At 40.3% G+C, this 21,713-nt stretch overlaps 1 protein-coding gene across 1 annotated transcript in view; it reads left to right on the top strand.

The window, feature by feature from the left end:
* The first annotated feature begins 288 nt into the window (after positions 1-288).
* Positions 289-21,713, top strand: part of LOC124145921 (titin homolog) — a 36,826-nt gene continuing 15,401 nt past the window's right edge. Inside the window, exons 1-5 of the mRNA XM_048383131.1 lie at positions 289-728; positions 4,706-4,825; positions 14,577-14,677; positions 16,711-17,750; positions 20,103-20,140. Of these exons, the coding sequence (XP_048239088.1) occupies positions 595-728; positions 4,706-4,825; positions 14,577-14,677; positions 16,711-17,750; positions 20,103-20,140 (1,433 nt within the window). The 5' untranslated portion in view covers positions 289-594. The remainder of the gene's footprint in view (positions 729-4,705; positions 4,826-14,576; positions 14,678-16,710; positions 17,751-20,102; positions 20,141-21,713) is intronic.

The following is a 21,713-nucleotide window of genomic DNA, read 5'->3' on the forward strand; positions in this document are numbered from 1 at the left end:
CTTCCCAGCTGATGTCCGCACAGGTCAATCTCCGCTTTGAAAAATCACGCATGACAGCACCATTACCAATTGATTGCTGTCGTGCATACGTGCATTTTGGAAATACAGTGACTTCCAAAACACACACACGCGCACACGCACACATACTCACTACACACACACACACCCCTCTCTCTCTCTGATTTTCTTTGTTCGCGAAACATACATATATTCATATTTATATACGAACATGTCTGTTTCGCGAACAAAGAAAATCATTAATATTTCCGTGTTGCATGTGTCCTTGAGAAGACCATATCACGTGTCCATATGTCGAGAACTGCAACAATAAGTGATTTGTCTCAACTCCCACCAAATATCCATGCACGTGCTTCACAGAAAGGGGGCGTGGCCTGACAACGCTTGTATATTTCAAATTGATCGATCAAACGCTTTGCATAATGAATGAATGAGAAGAGCCGCGATATCGAAGATTGCTATTTGTGACATACCAGTTGCTGTGAACTGACACAACGGGCGGACAGGAACAGGAAGGAAAACTACCAACATATTGTACACTTGAGGCGGCCTGGGGTCGGCTACAGACAGCCAGACATGCCTCCACCACCACCACCGTTGCCGCGGCATGGGTATCGTAAACTCAACGTCGACATGGCCCTGGTTCCAGCGAGCCGACACAGCGTGTTCGTGAGAGGTTTACCCAGAAACGCATCGCCAGATAATGTAAGGTAAACATCAATATCCAGATATGGCTGATCGATTTTTACAACAGCTTGAACAAAAAAAACCACATGAACTAATGATTTGTAAACATGTCGCCTGTTAATAGCGTTCTGGAGATTCTGATGTGTATGGATCATACAGCTTTATCGGCCGGGTGGCCAGTGTGATGGAGGATACACTGTGCAACCATGTCCTATCTGTGTGCTTATGCATGTGAAAACAGGAAATGTTTCCACCATAGTTACAAATGAAAACACACATTGTCACGTATGACTGTTTTTGGTTGTTGAGTCATAGTTACTGTATATTCACAAGGGAGTTTAATCAGTGTGCAATATAGTGAGTTTAATCAGTGGATTTTTGGTAGGTAGATATTAGTGGATTACTGCATGGTGGGTGGATACAGGGTTTGGTGGATTATGATGGGTGGATACAGGTTTGGTGGATTATATTTAGGTGAATACAAGATTTGGTGGATTATGGTGGGTGAATACAAGATTTGATGGATTATGGTGGGTGGATACAGGGTTAGGTAGATAATGGTAGGTGGATACAGGGTTTGGTAGATTATGGTGGGATACAGGGTTTGGTGGATTATGTTTAGGTGGATACAGGGTTTGGTGGATTATGTTTAGGTGAATACAAGATTTGGTGGATTATGGTGGGTGAATACAAGATTTGGTGGATTATGGTGGGTGGATACAGGGTTAGGTAGATAATGGTAGGTGGATACAGGGTTTGGTAGATTATGGTGGGTGGATACAGGGTGAGGTAGATTATGGTGGGTGGATACAGGGTTTGGTAGATTATGGTGGGTGGATACAGGGTTAGGTAGATTATGGTAGGTGGATACAGGGTTTGGTAGATAATGGTGGGTGGATACAGATTTTGGTGGATTATGGTGGGTGGATACAGGGTTTGGTGGATTATGGTGGGTGGATACAGGGTTTGGTGGATTATGGTGGGTGGATAAAGGGTTTGGTGGATTATGGTGGGTGGATACAGGGTTTGGTGGATTATGGTTGGTGGATACAGGGTTTGGTGGATTATGGTGGGTGGATACAAGGTATGGTGGATTATGGTGGGTGGATACAGAGTCTGGTAGATAATGGTGGGTGGATACAGGGTTTGGTGGATTATGGTGGGTGGATACAGGGTGAGGTATATTATGGTGGGTGGATACAGGGTTTGGTGGATTATGGTTGGTGGGTACAGGGTTTGGTAGATAATGGTGGGTGGATACAGGGTTTGGTGGATTATGGTGGGTGGATACAGGGTGAGGTAGATTATGGTGGGTGGATACAAGGTTTGGTGGGTTATGGTAGGTGGATACAGGGTTTGGTGGATTATGGTGGGTGGATACAGGGTTAGGTAGATTATGATGGGTGGATACAAGGTTTGGTGGATTATGGTGGGCAGATACAGGGTTTGGTGGATTATGGTTGGTGGATACAAGGTTTGGTGGATTATAATTGGTGGATACAGGGTTTGGTGGATTATGGTGGGTGGATACAAGGTTTGGTGGATTATGGTTGGTGGATTACGGTTGGTGGATACAGGGTTAGGTAGATTATGGTGGGTGGATACAAGGTTTGGTGGATTATGGTGGGTGGATACAGATTTTGGTGGATTATGGTGGGTGGATACAGGGTTTGGTGGATTATGGTTGGTGGATACAAGGTTTGGTGGGTTATGGTGGGTGGATACAAGGTTTGGTGGATTATGGTGGGTGGATACAGGGTTTGATGGATTATGGTAGGTGGATACAGATTTTGGTGGATTATGGTGGGTGGATACAGGGTTAGGTAGATTATGATGGGTGGATACAAGGTTTGGTGGATTATGGTGGGCGGATACAGGGTTTGGTGGATTATGGTTGGTGGATACAAGGTTTGGTGGATTATGGTTGGTGGATACAGGGTTTGGTGGATTATGGTGGGTGGATACAAGGTTTGGTGGATTATGGTGGGTGGATACAAGGTTTGGTGGATTATGGTTGGTGGATACAGATTTTGGTGGATTATGGTGGGTGGATACAGGGTTAGGTAGATTATGATGGGTGGATACAAGGTTTGGTGGATTATGGTGGGCGGATACAGGGTTTGGTGGATTATGGTTGGTGGATACAAGGTTTGGTGGATTATGGTGGGTGGATACAGGGTTTGGTGGATTATGGTGGGTGGATACAAGGTTTGGTGGATTATGGTGGGTGGATACAAGGTTTGGTGGATTATTGTTGGTGGATACAGATTTTGGTGGATTATGGTGGGTGGATACAGGGTTTGGTGGATTATGGTGGGTGGATACAGGGTTTGGTGGATTATGGTTGGTGGATACAGGGTTTGGTGGATTATGGTGGAGGGATACAAAGTTTAGAGGGTTGTAGTGGATAATAATTGGGTTGATACAAGGTTAGGTGGATTATGGTGGGTGGATACAAGGTTTGGTGGATTATGGTGGAGGGATACAAAGTTTAGAGGGTTGTAGTGGATAATAATTGGGTTGATACAAGGTTTGGTGGATTATGGTTGGTGGATACAAGGTTTGGTAGATAATGTTGGGTGAATACAGGGTTTGGTGGATTATGGTAGGTGGATACATGGTTAGGTAGATTATGGTGGTTGGATACAGGGTTTGGTGGTTTATGGTTGATTATGATGGTTGGATACAGGGTTTGGTGGATTATGATGGGTGGATACAGGGTTTAGTGGATTATGGTGGGTGGATACAAGGTTTGGTGGATTATGGTGGAGGGATACAAAGTTTAGAGGGTTGTAGTGGATAATAATTGGGTTGATACAAGGTTTGGTGGATTATGGTTGGTGGATACAAGGTTTGGTAGATAATGTTGGGTGAATACAGGGTTTGGTGGATTATGGTAGGTGGATACATGGTTAGGTAGATTATGGTGGTTGGATACAGGGTTTGGTGGTTTATGGTTGATTATGATGGTTGGATACAGGGTTTGGTGGATTATGATGGGTGGATACAGGGTTTAGTGGATTATGGTGGGTGGATACAAGGTTTGGTGGATTATGGTGGAGGGATACAAAGTTTAGTGGGTTGTAGTGGATAATAATTGGGTTGATACAAGGTTTGGTGGATTATGTTTGGTGGATACAAGGTTTGGTAGATAATGTTGGATGAATACAGGGTTTGGTGGATTATGGTAGGTGGATACAGGGTTAGGTAGATTATGGTGGGTGGATACAGGGTTTGGTGGTTTATGGTTGATTATGATGGGTGGATACAGGGTTTGGTGGATTATGGTTGATTATGATGGGTGGATACAGGGTTTGGTGGATTATTTTTAGGTGGATACAGGGTTTGGTGGATTATGTTTGGTGGATACAGGGTTTTGGTGGATTGTGGTGGATTATGATGGGTGGATACAGGGTTTGGTGGATTATGTTTAGGTGGATACAGGGTTTGGTGGATAATGTTGGGTGGATACAGGGTTAAGTGGATACAGGGTTTGGCGGATTATGGTTGATTATGATGAGTGGATACAGGGTTTGGTGGATTATGAACTTGTCAGTGCAGGGTTTGATGGATAAGTGATAGAACTATATGGATTTGGTGGATTATTGGCTGGTGAAACAGGATTTGGTTGATTGTTCCCATAACTCACCAGACCATATAACCCATATAACTCCAGGACAAAATAGGTTCTTCACATTTGTCATAAGACAGGACTATCTGGTCAGAATGGGTCCACACTTCCTCAGGAAACTGGTCAGATTCAGTGAATGATTGTATGTTATCGTACTGTGATGGGGTCTGGCCATTTACCAAGTGACTGACCACTTGCCCAGACTTGATCATTATACAGATCGTCATGACCTTGGTGGATTCTTGCTGACTGTGGTGTAACCCAACAAACCCACACCATGTACAAGACCACTTGACCACTAGGAAACTAACCTACTTCAGATGCATATCCCTTATAGCTTAACACCTTAACATCGCTTATTTCTTTCAGAGATATGTTTGCTGGTGAGTGTGGGCATTGCTCGATTGTGATTCACAAAGTGCGTCCCAATGGCATATTCCTTGTGTTACGCTTTGAAAAGACGGAGGAGGCTGAACAAGCAATAAACAAGTAGGTGCCATGTGTATTCTTGAGGAGCAAATAATCTTTCAATCTCGTTAAAATCAGATCTAAGTTCTTGCTACTGCTAAGCAAAGATCTGAAGACATCCCATTAGGGGTCACGTCAGAACGACCTTTCATCCGACCAATCAGTGCGTCCCTTACCAGATTATGAAAGTGACAGTCGGAATGTGATTTCTAATCATGCAATCTCGAAAACTTTAACATGGGGTATTCCGAACGATAGTTACGGGTTTAAGGACTGAATCCTTACAATCTAGACCATCTATTAGCCATTCCAGGATGTTTTTTGTTCAGGTTTCAAATTTGTAATCGAGAATTTGTCAAAATATGTTTCGAAGTGTAGTTGCCAATTTGAAATTATTGCCGTAAAGCGCGAGAAAGCTGCCTTCTGATTGGTCATTCCATTGGTCGGTTATAGTTCGTGCAAGGTCGGTCTGACATGACCCGTAATGGCATGTCCTCAGATCTTTGCTTAGCAGTAGCGAGAACTAAGATCTGATTTTAATGAGATTGATAATCTTTGGAATGAAAATGAATATTGATATTTTTGCATGAGTTCTTCATATTGCAGGGCGGGAAATAACAATCCAGACTCAGACCCCTTGTTCGACCATCGGCCAAGTAGATGTTTGACCTGTATTTGTCCATGGATGTGTAGATGTTTGACCTGTTTTTGTCCATGGATGTGTAGATGTTTGACCTGTATTTGTCCATGGATGTGTAGATGTTTGACCTGTATTTGTCCATGGATGTGTAGATGTTTGACCTGTATTTGTCCATGGATGTGTAGATGTTTGACCTGTATTTGTCCATGGATGTGTAGATGTTTGACCTGTATTTGTCCATGGATGTGTAGATGTTTGACCTGTTTTTGTCAACTTAGCAAATTAACTTATTGATGAATATAGTTTCTTAAATGAACAAGGGAAGTGTCTAGTTTTCATGTATATGTGTATATGGTAAGGTATATGGGTTTAATGCCTGCCCCTGGTTATAGTGCCATATTTTTCTAAGAACAGATTTCCACAGTGCAAAATACCCTGGTTATAATATGTACCATATATGTACCCTAAATTACTGGTTCGTGTTTTGTATTGCTTTCAAAATTGTGAAAGATATTTACGATACATATAATATTATTTAAAAACTTTTGTACTTCCATGGAACAAATATTACATCCTAATACATGTAATATCAAAACTGGGTATGAAATGTTTCCTGCCATTTGTCGTATCTTTAAAAATCTGTAGAGGGAGAAATAAGACGGAACGGCCCATATTTTGTTTACATTTCAATGTATTTCAATGTAAACAATCACCCATGAAATATTATTCCCTAAAAATATTTTTTATGAACGATTTGCAGGGTTTTTTATTTTGAAGATTATAAAATACTTTCTGATCAAGTAACAAGTTTATGATTTAAGTTAAAATACACAGACAAATATAAACACCACTTCAAATGAATGTAAATGCGCTAATCATTTCAATGTATTTCAATGTAAACAATCACCCATGAAATATTATTCCCTAAAAATATTTTTTATGAACGATTTGCAGGGTTTTTTATTTTGAAGATTATAAAATACTTTCTGATCAAGTAACAAGTTTATGATTTAAGTTAAAATACACAGACAAATATAAACACCACTTCAAATGAATGTAAATGCGCTAATCATTTCTGCTTTTGTAGAAATTGTATTTAAGATCCACATATGTTATATTCTCGGAGTTAATAATCTCCTTTAAGATTTTTCACAAAATATAACGGAAATGAACTGCTCTAATTATTAAAACATAACCATGATCACCTTATCAATAAAAACAGCACAACTATGTTCAATGGAGTTGCCAAGGTTTTGTTGATCAGAGAGCAGGATGCTGGTATTTATATAGGTACTGGATGTGTTGTTGCCATGGCAACCGGTAATCTACCCATATATGGAACAAAGAAATAAATACCTGGTAGATGGTTTGATGTTAAAAACCAACTGAATCTAGTAAATGTAATCGGTCAAACAATAAAGCCCAGATGTTTAAACTAATTCGTTAAAGGTTTGTTTTGTCTGAACTGAATAGAATTGTTTGAGTGGTATTTTTTTATGTTGGCACGTGACAAAGTGGACAGAATTTGGTATAGATCCTTAAACTGTTGTCAAGAATTACTGCTTAACAATAGTATAAGGATCTGCATTTCGTCCTAAATAACTGTTCCAATAACTACTTCCATACATAAACATGATTTGTATCTCTTTTCCTTGAATAAAGTTTAATAATTTCTGCAAATAAAGATGAAATGACCCTCGCCTCGATGCAGATTGTCAAACCAGCTGACACGGTAAAACAATCAACATCCGTGAGTAGAGAGCCGGAAGTACTGGTAAGCATTTGCATAATGCACATGTGAACTTACATGTGATAACCGGTGAAGCTGAAATCAATTCCCGCTGTTTTTACAGTTGTATTAACAACTGTTGGAGACAGTGTGAATAAGTGATTGTGGAATAAACACGCCTAATGTGAAGCAAATATAAACCTAGTTAGTTACAACATATTTAATTGGCGATTAAATTACTCACCATTGACTCTTATATGTTATTACTTCATAAATAAATTTTATTTTACGGGCACCAATTTGGTGTCGTACCGTGTAAACACAAAATGGCAACATGTGCTGGAGTTACACGCGCAACCAATCATCGTAGATAAAACAACGCAAGATAAACATATTTTTATTGCATATATAAGGTTTGTGTGCACACTTGTGATGTGCTTCATTCCAGGTCGCCTTATACACGGAGTATAGGGTTTTGGGTTGATTTCGAAGGCATGTACAGGGGGGTCGTCTTATACGTGGGGTCGCCTTATACACAGCGATATACGGTAGATGGTTTGATGTAAATAAGGGTAAAAAGCAACTGAATCTAGTAAATGTAATCGGTCAAACAATAAAGCCCAGATGTTTAAACTAGTTCGTTAAAGGTTTGTTTTGTCTGAACTGAATAGAATTGTTTGAGTGGTATTTTTTTATGTTGGCACGTGACAAAGTGGACAGAATTCGGTATAGATCCTTAAAATGTTGTCAAGAATTACTGCTTTAACAATGGTATAAGGATCTGCCCTTGTGATCTTTATAAAACACAAGTTAACCTCAGCTCAATCAAACAGCTGTTTTCTATCAGTTTTGAATTTGTGTTACCGTATTCGATGTCATAAGCGCCCAGGGCGCTCTCAAAATTAGAAATAGGGGGCTCTTATTAGAATGTAATTTTGGTGAAAGAGTTGAAGGATCGTAAATTTCGTGGTTTATGCTGACAGCCTGAAATCATACAAGAGAAAAGTCTGTGCGTATTATACACAAAAGATATATTTTTCCAGAATTTAATTGCTCATGATTAAGGGTGCATATAACACACGAGTGCGTATTATACACAAATAAATAAGTCTTGTGTACATTGATCAATCGGAAGGGTGCTAATTGGGATTGTTCACTAGCCAATATATGAACAAGTATCGCCTCAGGCGCTTATTAGAGCGGGGCGCTTATTACGTCAAATACGGTAATTCTTTTACAATGTCACATCAAAACATGTCGGTAAGATAAATTCGTTGTAGCAGGATCACTCAGGGTACATGTGGTTTTATGTCCATCCAGCTTGTGGTATAATAGCCTAGTGGTTAAAGCGTTCGCTCGTCACGCCGAAGACCCGGGTTCGAATCCCGACATGGGTACAATGTGTGAAGCCCATTTCTGGTGTCCCCCACTGTGATATTGCTGGAATATTGCTAAAAGCGGCGTAAAACCAAACTCACTCACTCACTCACTCATGATCCTGCTACAACTTATAGTACTGAAACATCGCTGTAATAGTACATTTAAGAAGTTGTTATCCATAAACTGTGTCCACTCTGTCAAACTGTCAAAATACGAAATGTAAAGAAGTTATGAAATAATGAAAAAAGAAATGTTTACTTTCTCCCATCTTCTCGTGGCAAGAACTAGACTGGAATTCCTGGGCTCGATCGTTACTTGGTGTCACCAGTGGCTATTTAGTTTTATGTCCCTGTCATAGCGACTGAGTTACGACACCCATTGTCTGAAGAACATTTAATTGCAAAGGCTCATTACCCTGGCTCATTACCCTGGAGTCATGACATCTATATGCCTTGAAACACTTAATTGCTGTTATTTATAAGATGCTAATCCTATTTGTTAATCCCCATTTTTGTGTACATCGACCGTCTGCCATCCTGAACGAGATGTGCAAGTATGTCACTGATGATTTACTGTTTACATTTATATTTATTACTTACTAAATGTCAGGTGACTTCTGTATTCTGAATACCAATTGTTTTGTTTCTGTTTGTCAAAAATGAACATAATTGGGCATTTCCAAATTGAAATAATATAGCCTGTGCAATTGTATTGTTGGGATATTTTGTACACCCGGTCGTTTCTAACCACCAGGCACCTGCTATCATGTTATCATTGCAGGAAATGCGCATACAAAGTGTCATCAGATGTAATACCCTCTCCGTGGTCTAGTGGTAGAGCATCTGTCTAGAGAGAGGAATGTTCGGGGTTTGATCCCTGGCCCCGTTGTACCAAAAGACGTTAAGAGATGGTACTTATTCTTACCGGCATTAAGGGGTTAAAAAACAAGGACCGGTCGACTTGGAGTCAGTATATTGTGTCTGAGTGGGGTATTCATGTTAAACTGCGGCATGGTATCATGGTAGGCTATCACTATAAAATTGGCATTAGTCAGCCACACACACACACATGCATGGACGGCGCTATATAAGTGTTATAATCTTGGACACAACATTAAGCCCTATTTCACCTCACCTCACCTCACCTCACCTCATCAGATGTAAGGCAAAAAGGGGGATGGCTACCCCAAGAAATCCCCCTCTGGATCTACCACGTTCACACCACTCGCCCCTTTCCGTAACCTGCAAGACGACTCATCTCCCTATCGATGAATGTTATGTGCGAATATACGACAAACCAATCAAAATGCTCTGTCAAAGAATCCCTCAGGAAATTGTTTTATTTTACTCATATCTTGCATCTAAAATATACCCAAGATACAGTTAAATGTGTTCAATCATACTGTATAATACCGCATGTCCCGATATGCTTTAAATTTCATCTGAAATACATACAATATATGGGGAAATATACATGCTTTACTCTTAGACAGAACCCGGTCGCAAAGATGGCCACGACAGGGGCACGAGTCGCCATTTGGCTTGTTCCAGAATAACACGAGATGGTCACGAATGGATCCACCACTGCTCTCATGGACACATGTGTTGCTCATAAAACTATTGAGAGGTCGGTGTGACAAGTTGATACCAGATCTCTTGGCCGATACACACACATATCCATCATACCAGCGGACCTCATAAATAGTCATACGGGATATATTTTCACAACTCAACTTATCCTGGCTTACCAGAGATATGACTGTCCTAACAATATCATATATGACTGTCCTAACAAAATCATATATGACTGTCCTAACAATATTATAAATGATATCATATATGACTGTCCTAACAATATCATATATGACTGTCCTAACAATATTATATATGACTGTCCTAACAATATTATAAATGATATCATATATGACTTTCCTAACAATATTATAAATGATATCATATATGACTGTCCTAACAATATCATATATGACTGTCCTAACAATATCATATATGACTGTCCTAACAAAATTATATATGACTGTCCTAACAATATTATATATGACTGTCCTAACAATATTATAAATGATATCATATATGACTTTCCTAACAATATTATAAATGATATCATATATGACTGTCCTAACAATATTATAAATGATATCATATATGACTGTCCTAACAATATTATAAATGATATCATATATGACTGTCCTAACAATATCATATATGACTGTTCTAACAATATCATATATGACTGTCCTACAATATTATAAATGATATCATATATGACTGTCCTAACAATATTATAAATGATATCATATATGACTGTCCAAACAATATTATAAATGATATCATATATGACTGTCCTAACAATATTATAAATGATATCATATATGACTGTCCTAACAATATCATATATGATGGTCCAAACAATATCATATATGACTGTCCTAACAATATCATATATGACTGTCCTAACAATATCATATATGATGGTCCAAACAATATCATATATGTCTGTCCTAACAATATTATAAATGATTGTCCGAACAATATTATAACTGATTTATGAATGTGTAGTAGTTGCAGATTATTACTGTGTCAGAGAGGAAGCTATTATTGTGAAGAGAGGTAGGGTTTATGTGCTGTATCATGTTACATTTGATGTTAAGATTAAAGTATAGAGACTATGGTTGCCATAGCAACTCAAATATACCATTGTAATGTCTAAAGCTTTAACCAGGGGGCTCGGGTGGCCTAGTCATCTCGGGCGCACAATTCACAGTGCAGAGTTGTGTCCTTTGGGCACACAAGGAACCTTGATTGTGGGTTTGAATATAGCACTCCCCAATCATGTTTCTAGGTTTTGTCAACACCATACCTTGTGGGTCTCACCAATGTGGTATACGTCTGAGACCTGCATCACTTTGGGCTTTCCCCCTACATTAAGCTGACATGCCGCGTTATAACTGGAATACTGTTATAAGTGGGGTTAAACCACAAAGATAAAAAGTATAGAAGTATAGGAATGTATAAAACTGAATTCTCAAATCAGTAAATGACTAATATTCACTCACTCATTCACTCTGTCAACCACTGCAGGCAATGTCTAAGGCACCACAGTTTGCAAGACATGCCAGAAATGTATCCCAGAATCGCCCTGATGATGTCTCAAGATTGTCAGCATCATGCCTGTGCTTGTCAAGCTGACACAATGGGATATGAGTGAAAGTCTATTCAAAGTGGTGAAAATCCAATTTCACTGACTGGCTGACTGACTGACTGATGGTACTTGTTGTTACCCTCCATCAAGAGGCTAAAACAAGGACTGGTCAGCTGGTAGTCAGTATACTGTGTCTGAGTGGGGCATTTATGTAAAATTGCAGCATGGTATCTTAGTGAGCTAGCACTATGAACTCGTGATTAATCCAGACCAGTACAAGCAGACACTCACACATAAATGCCTTCCTATATAAGTGCAATAATCATGGATGCGACATTTAAACCCATTTCACCTCACTCGCTCCCTCTGTCCCTCCCTCACACTCACTCACTCGACAATCAATGCTCATGACATCAATCAGTGGATTGGCTGGTCCAGACTGTGATATGGTTGAAATATCTGACAGCAATGCTAAACAACATATTTCTTATTTCTAGTCACAGCATTTCATTTCACCATCTTCCAGTTCCTGCCAATACTGTATAACTCACGTCATTTGTAGAGTGACTTGTATGTCACTGATAAAGGGTTAGGGTGGGGGTGGGTGGCACGGGTGGCCCAGTCGTCTAAGGCGCCGCGATTGGCTGTGCAGAGTTGCGTCCCTTGGGCACGTCAGAAACCTATGATTGTGGGTTCGATTCCTGGTTTGCCTATTATGTTTCTAGGTTTGTCAGCACCATTCCCGTGCTCGTGGGTTTCACCGAAGTGGTAAACGTCAGAGACCTGCATCACTTCGGGCTTTCCTCCCACACACTGTGAAATAACTGGAATACTGTTAAAAGCGACGTTAAACCCAACTCACTCACTCACTCACTCACTCACTCACTCACTCACTCACTCACTCACTGGAATACTGTTAAAAGCGGCGTTAAACCCAACTCACTCACTCACTCACTCACTCACTCACTTACTCACTGGAATACTGTTAAAAGCGGCGTTAAACCCAACTCACTCACTCACTCACTCACTCACTAAATCACTTACTCACTCACTCACTCACTAACTCACTGATAACGGACCAGTGAAGGGTATGAGCTTTAGTCAACATTATTGTTTTGAATGTTATATGAAAGTACATTATTCAAATACCTCTGACTTAAAACAGAGCCAAAAAAATCTCAATTTTGAACATAATAATGATTTTCCCCCGAATTTGCCAGCTAAGGGCACGTAGTTTAGAATATTAGAATAGAATACCAGTAGATGTGATAATGATTTACGGCATGTGTGGAGGCGATTCCAGCCTGAGCAATACTTGTCACGGCAATGTAAGGTAGGTCACCCTGGCTGGAAATGAAATATGATATTCTACAGTTTCCGTGTCATGTAGTTTTGAATAAATATACACCAAACTGTTACACAAAAACGTTTTTTCGTGTGTCATGTGTTGGCTAAATGAGTCAGAGTCAGTATTGCTGGATTAATGCAGTATCCATTTGAAACAATATACATGTATATTGTAATGTAATCTCATCATTTATTTGTCTATCTATCTATCTATCTATCTATCTATCTATCTATCTATCTATCTATCTATCTATCTATCTATCTATCTATCTATCATCTATCTATCTATCTATCTATCATCTATCTATCATCTATCTATCTATCATCTATCTATCTATCTATCTATCTATCTATCTATCTATCTATCTATCTATCTATTATGCTTAAAACATTCCCATTCTTAAAGAACACATCTTACAACAGCTTCTATTGTATTTTATTTTAATTTTATTTAATAATGCCTGTCTGGAAAAATCAGAAACTTCTCAGTGTCATCTGTATCAATATTTTGTTATTTCAAATACTGAATGCTGAAACCACATTTTCTTGATTTTTTAAAATATTTATCATAACCGCCTACTTTATCCTACTTAGAGTTGTGTTTTATGAAAACTACATAGTGTTGGAAGAACCTGTTTTATTAATTATACATTGTTTCGAGACCACATTTATGACAAGAAGCTTGAATCCTTAGAAATACTTATGAAAAGGGCAAACAAACTGAAAGAAATGATTTTATTGCGAATATCAATTTTCCTGGATACATTTAGTAAATTTCCAAGAGAGAAAAAAAATTTTGTTCGTAGAAAGTATTTAAATATTCCAGAGAAAGTGCTTCATAATCATCCAAACAAACTACAGTAAACTATTTTTAAAACGAACGTGCTTATAACGAACTGATGGCTATAACGTTTTGTTTTTTTATCCCGGGCATTTGCTGTATATAAGCTGTATACATTCTGTATATATGCTTCTTATGAACTACGGTTATACTGAACAAAAATTAGTGGTCCCTTTGAGTTCGATATAACCGTAGTTTACTTTATATGGTGCATGGCCTAAAGCTTCTGGCACATTGGTACATGACAAATGTTTTGACTGACTAAAATGTGGACTTGTTTGCCCTGTTTAGCTATTTTGTGATTTTTGCCGCTAAACACATGCAGTTTCTGCTATTTCTGTTAATCCTTCAAAAATAGCAGGATTGCCAACCTTTGATCTAGACATTGTGAATAATTAAAATAACAACTGACAGTCTGTGATTAGTGTTTAATGACTAGCAGCCTGTTTGCGTACAATAAACTCTGCCTGCTGACCTCTGAGTCCTGTTCTACACGTGTATCATATTTGAAGGGTGTGAGTACAAGGGTGAGAACCACTGGCGAGTAAACTGGTACAAGAATTATCATGTATCATGTATGTTATATCTTGTATCATGTAACTTGTATCATGTATCTTGTATCATGTAACTTGTATCATGTATCATGTAACTTGTATCATGTATCTTGTATTCTCAGGTTTGACGGCTGCAAGTACAAGGGCCAGCATCACTTGCGAGTAGACTGGTACAAGGATATACTCAAGTACCACCTGGAGCAGAAGAAGAAGCAGTATCCTGGTACGTTGTTACAGTGTAGTGGTATGTTGTTACAGTGAATGATACATTGTTATAGTGTAGTGGTATGTTGTTACAGTGCTGTGGTATGTTGTTACAGTGTAGTGGTACTTTGTTACAGTGTAGTGGTACATTGTTACACTGTAGTGGTACATTGTTACAGTGTAGTGGTACGTTGTTACAGTGCTGTGGTATGTTGTTACAGTGTAGTGGTACATTGTTACAGTGTAGTGGTACGTTGTTACATTGTAGTGGTACGTTGTGACAGTGAATGTTACAGTGCAGTAGTACATTGTTACAGTGCAATGGTACATTGTTACAGTGTAATGGTACGTTGTTACAGTGTAGTGGTACGTTGTTACAGTGTAATGGTACATTGTTACAGTGTAATGGTACATTGTTACAGTGTAATGGTATGTTGTTACAGTGTAGTGGTACATTGTTACAGTGTAGTGGTATGTTGTAACAGTGTAGTGGTACATTGTTACAGTGTAGTGGTATATTGTTACAGTGTAGTAGTACATTGTTACAGTGTAATGGTACGTTGTTACAGTGTAGTGGTACGTTGTGACAGTGCATGCTACAGTGCAGTAGTACATTGTTACAGTGTAATGGTACATTGTTACAGTGTAATGGTACGTTGTTACAGTGTAGTGGTACGTTGTGACAGTGTAGTGGTACGTTGTTACAGTGTAATGGTACATTGTTACAGTGTAGTGGTACATTGTTACAGTGTAGTGGTACATTGTTACAGTGTAGTGGTACGTTGTTACAGTGCTGTGGTATGTTGTTACAGTGTAGTGGTACATTGTTACAGTGTAGTGGTACGTTGTTACATTGTAGTGGTACGTTGTGACAGTGAATGTTACAGTGCAGTAGTACATTGTTACAGTGCAATGGTACATTGTTACAGTGTAATGGTACGTTGTTACAGTGTAGTGGTACATTGTTACAGTGTAGTGGTACATTGTTACAGTGTAGTGGTATGTTGTTACAGTGTAATGGTACGTTGTTACAGTGTAGTCTTACGTTGTGACAGTGTAGTCGTCCGTTGTGACAGTAAATGTTACAGTGCAGTAGTACATTGTTACAGTGTAATGGTACATTGTTACAGTGTAATGGTACATTGTTACAGTGTAGTGGTATGTTGTTACAGTGTAATGGTACGTTGTTACAGTGTAGTCTTACGTTGTGACAGTGTAGTCGTCCGTTGTGACAGTAAATGTTACAGTGCAGTAGTACATTGTTACAGTGTAATGGTACATTGTTACAGTGTAATGGTACGTTGTTACAGTGTAGTGGTACGTTGTTACAGTGTAATGGTACGTTGTTACAGTGTAGTGGTACGTTGTTACAGTGTAATGGTACGTTGTTACAGTGTAGTGGTACGTTGTGACAGTGAATGTTACAGTGCAGTAGTACATTGTTACAGTGCAGTAGTACATTGTTACAGTGTAATGGTACATTGTTACAGTGTAATGGTACGTTGTTACAGTGTAGTGGTACATTGTTACAGTGTAGTGGTACATTGTTACAGTGTAGTGGTATGTTGTTACAGTGTAATGGTACATTGTTACAGTGTAGTCTTACGTTGTGACAGTGTAGTCGTCCGTTGTGACAGTAAATGTTACAGTGCAGTAGTACATTGTTACAGTGTAATGGTACATTGTTACAGTGTAATGGTACGTTGTTACAGTGCAGTGGTACGTTGTGACAGTGAATGTTACAGTGCTGTAGTACATTGTTACAGTGTAGTGGTACATTGTTACAGTGTAATGGTACGTTGTTACATGTAGTGGCACAGGTGTCCAATTGTTTTGGACAATGCTGTTCACTATACAGATTTGGTGTGCCATGATTGATTCTGTTTGAGTGCCAGATTTACCCTGGTTATGTTTCTAGGTTTGTCAGCACCTTATCTAAGACCTGCATCACTTCAGGCTTTCCTCCAACATCAAGGATGCTCCTCTAATAAGTGTTAAACCCAACTCACTCTTCCAAGCTAATAACTGTTTTGTATTTTGTCTGTTTTTCAGATAGTCTGTTTGGAGCTCGCGCTGTCAGTCGGGCCAAACGATGGCAGTGGCAGTTCAGACCCCTGTCAAATAAAACTGGAGGCAGAATACAGCGGCCATTTAACAGGACAAATGACTGGCAAAGAAACAGATTCTACAACAAGTCTTCTAATGCTTGTACCTCTTACAAGAACTCACAGGAAAGATTTGACAATACATCTTGGGAGAGATCTCGAGAAAGTTCATCTGATGATTCAAGTGATACATCCCAGGGCAGATCCAGTGATCGGTCTCGTGAGAGGTCAAGAGAGAGATCACAGGATGGACTGAGAGAGAGATCACAGGATGGACTGAGAGAGAGATCACAGGATGGACTGAGTGGGCGGTCACAGGATGGACTGAGAGAGAGATCACAGGATGGACTGAGAGAGAGATCACAGGATGGACTGAGAGAGAGATCACAGGATGGACTGAGGGAGAGATCACAGGATGGACTGAGTGGGCGGTCACAGGTTGGACTGAGAGAGAGGTCACAGGATGGATCCAGTGATCGGTCTCGTGAGAGGTCAAGAGAGAGATCACAGGATAGATCCAGGGAGAGGTTGCAGGATAGATTGAGAGAGAGATCACATGATGGATTGAAAGAGAGGTCACATGATAGATCAAGAGAGAAGTCACATTATGGATCCAGGGGAAGGTCGCAGGATAGATTAAGAGAGAGGTCACAGGATGGATCCAGAGAGAAGTTGCTGGATGGATCTCGAGAAAGATCTTCAGAAAGATCTCGTGAAAGGTTTTCAGAAGGATCTCGTGATCAGCATGGCACATCATATGATAGGAAGCTCATGAAAGCACAGGAAAAACCATGTGATGTTCAAAGGGATGTGCTGCATTCTGATTCCACAGAAAGGTCGGGAGAAAGGCCAAGTCCTTCATCAGAAGATACGTACAATGACAGACTAGGGGCAAGAGAAAAGACATCAGACAGGCCCGATATAGGTTCAATGAAGACACAACCATGTGACCCCCAAACCCCCACAAGAAGTAGGTCAAGGTCAATGGTGAGTATGGAACACCAGGATCCAATTGCATTATAAAACCCAATTCACCTAACTCAGTCCATTGTGTTGTATTTCAATGAAACAAATCAATTCATGAATTACTGAGGTATGAGGTGACATGGTCTCACATATCTGACATTACAGCTACTACATTAAAGACACTCTGTTGCACAATGAGGGGGCACGGGTGGCCCAGTCGTCTAAGGCGCTGCAATTCGCTGTGCAGAGTTGCGTCCCTTGGGCAGGCCCGAAACCTATGATTGTGGGTTCGAATCCCGGTTCGCCCCGATTATGTTTCTAGGTTTGTCAGCACCATACCCGTGCTCGTGGGTTTCACCGAAGTGTTAAACGTCTGAGACCTGCATCACTTCGGGCTTTCCTCCCACATTAAGCTGACACACCACGATATAACTGGAATACTGTTAAAAGAGGCGTTAAACCCAACTCACTCACACTGTTGCACAATGGTTTTTCGGATTTACTCATACATTGTTTGACGTGTCCAAACAATCTTTCAGTGGATCATAATTGGCTGCATACTCCTTTGTGATTGTCTTTCACTCCATATATTGAGACAGGTGTAAGATAGTGACAATATGAGTACATTATTTTGATCTGAACTGTTGGACCTTGCGGTGACATCTGTATCATCCAACAAAGGCAACCTTGGCATTCAGTGTTAACATGGAAACAAGGCAGTCCTTGCAGCACAAAGTTGAAGTCAGTGTCAAATTAAGTTTGTGGCACGATGAAATGACACTTTGACAACATATTTAAACTTGTTGAAGGAGGGTCCTGATGGGGGGATCCCATAAGCAGTAAGCAGTAAAATTTAGGGTACTTTTTCATTAAGCAGTAATTTTTCTTTTTTTTCAATAAAATCATCGCGAAAATTTTTGGGGGTTGCGTATTTGTTTCACAAAAATGCCAAATGAATTTTTCAACAAATATTATAATATTATCACTAGGTTATTTTACCTTTCGTTTCATCCTGACAATTCATATTTTTAATACCGGGTAAAATCTCAAATCGCTATACATTCTAGACTGGTCCCCTGCGTCAGTTGTGCAGCCTGCTTTCTGTGGCAAAGCATTTGGGTCTTGAAGACAGACTGTTTTTGACCATTTTAATCATTTTATGATAAGCAGTAAATTATTTATTAACGTTACTCAGTTATTTTTGGGTATTTTCCGTTAAGCATTTACGATAAAAAAAAGATGAATTTTACGTTTACGATAGTGTTTGAAGGGTGTTTTACGTTAAGCATTAAAACCCATCAGGACCCTCTTGAAGGACTGGAAGCACTCTGGCTGTGTCATCACTAGGGCTGGGATGGGTTACTGTGGGTAAAAGACGACTATGCTTGTAGTAAGAGGTAAGGACTAACAGGATTGGGTGGTCAGGCTAGCTGACTTAGTTGATGAATATCATCGATCCCGATTACGTGAATCGATGCTCATGATATTAATCACTGGATTGCCTAGTCCAGACTCAATTATTTACAGACTGCTGTCATATAGCTGGAATATTGCTGAGTGCGGCGTTAAACATCAAACCAACCAACAAACCAACTTGGGTACTGGGATTGGGTGAGTCCTGAGTAGGACGCGGGTACTAACAGGATATATTGTTAAATGACAAAATTATCTAGAACTCCATGGTTACACTACAAGTGGCTAATGTTCGCATTTCTTTCTGACTATTCACACATTCCTTGAATCCTTCTGACTTTCATATGTTTGAATAAGATACAGTTTCAGTGTTTGTCAGTGTTTGTGACAAGATCGTTTATAATATATCTGAATACTTTTTGCCAGGGCTCAGGTCAAGCAATTCATTTTGTATCCAATTCTTAAGACCTTCAGCAGGTATCTGGGTAGTAAATTTGGACTCGTCCCAGCCCAAGTCATCACTCATACAAATATACACAGCCTGGTTTTGACTGTGTATTGTACATAAAATAGCATATAATCATTACAGAATCGGGGGGGAAGGTGTTTTTTATGCTCAAGTTAAAATTATCTGCAAGCAAATAAGCAAATATTGTAACATCTAGCATTAACAGAACAACAGAATAATTTCAATGTTGTTTTGCTGGGTGCATGTACAAGTTAACGAGTTAACAAGCATAACTTTATTTATGAAAATGGCTATGAAAATATATTAGAGACATGAACTCCTGTTTTATGTACTATTTGAGTTATCTTTTGATGTAACAGATGTTACTCAACCCAACACAGCTGTTGGGGAACCTGTCCCACGGCACAGATGTGACACTAGTGAAAACAACAATGAAGGCTCTAATTGGAAATCTCACTCACCCGTTCACTCACTATGTTTTATCTTTACAGGAGCTCAACCCTGGTCTACAGACTCAGTCTGAGCAAAGGTAGGATTTAGTACATTTATTGTGAGCATCACAATATGAAAGAGATGTGTAGGTCTTCTATTCACCTGGTTGTTCATGTTTTCAGAGTTAGACCGCCTTACTGGTCTAGTGGTAGAGTGTCTTCCCAAGGTTGTCCATACCTGTACTTGTGACTCCCCCAAGGTTGTCCATACCTGTACTTGTGACTCCCCCAAGGTTGTCTATACCTGTACTTGTGACTCCCCCAAGGTTGTCCATACCTGTACTTGTGACTCCCCCAAGGTTGTCTATACCTGTACTTGTGACTCCCCCAAGGTTGTCTATACCTGTACTTGTGACTCCCCCAAGGTTGTCTATACCTGTACTTGTGACTCCCCCAAGGTTGTCTATACCTGTACTTGTGACTCCCCCCAAGGTTGTCTATACCTGTACTTGTGACTCCCCCCAAGGTTGTCTATACCTGTACTTGTGACTCCCCCCAAGGTTGTCCATACCTGTACTTGTGACTCCCCCCAAGGTTGTCCATACCTGTACTTGTGACTCCCCCCAAGGTTGTCTGTACCTGTACTTGTGACTCCCCCCAAGGTTGTCCATACCTGTACTTGTGACTCCCCCAAGGTTGTCCATACCTGTACTTGTGACTCCCCCCAAGGTTGTCCATACCTGTACTTGTGACTCCCCCCAAGGTTGTCCATACCTGTACTTGTGCGTCCCCCCAAGGTTGCCCATACCTGTACTTGTGACTCCCCCAAGGTTGTCCATACCTGTACTTGTGACTCCCCCAAGGTTGTCCTTACCTGTACTTGTGACTCCCCCCCAAGGTTGTCTATACCTGTACTTGTGACTCCCCCAAGGTTGTCCTTACCTGTACTTGTGACTCCCCCCCAAGGTTGTCCATACCTGTACTTGTGCGTCCCCCCAAGGTTGTCCATACCTGTACTTGTGCGTCCCCCCAAGGTTGTCCATACCTGTACTTGTGACTCCCCCCAAGGTTGTCTATACCTGTACTTGTGCGTCCCCCCAAGGTTGTCCATACCTGTACTTGTGACTCCCCCCAAGGTTGTCTATACCTGTACTTGTGACTCCCCCCAAGGTTGTCTGTACCTGTACTTGTGCCTCCCCCCAAGGTTGTCCATACCTGTACTTGTGACTCCCCCCCAAGGTTGTCCATACCTGTACTTGTGACTCCCCCCCAAGGTTGTCCATACCTGTACTTGTGACTCCCCCCCAAGGTTGTCTATACCTGTACTTGTGACTCCCCCCAAGGTTGTCTATACCTGTACTTGTGACTCCCCCCCAAGGTTGTCCATACCTGTACTTGTGACTCCCCCCCAAGGTTGTCTATACCTGTACTTGTGACTCCCCCAAGGTTGTCTATACCTGTACTTGTGACTCCCCCAAGGTTGTCCATACCTGTACTTGTGCATTCCCCCTAGATTGTCTATACCTGTACTTGTGACTCCCCCCAACGTTGTCTGTACCTGTACTTGTGCGTTCCCCAAGGTTGTCTATACCTGTACTTGTGCGTTCCCCGCAGGTTGTCTATACCTGTACTTGTGCGTTCCCCAAGGTTGTCTATACCTGTACTTGTGCG

The sequence above is a fragment of the Haliotis rufescens genome, unplaced genomic scaffold, assembly GCF_023055435.1.
Source record: "Haliotis rufescens isolate VD_foot unplaced genomic scaffold, xgHalRufe1.0.p SCAF_45, whole genome shotgun sequence".
NCBI lineage: Eukaryota > Metazoa > Mollusca > Gastropoda > Lepetellida > Haliotidae > Haliotis > Haliotis rufescens.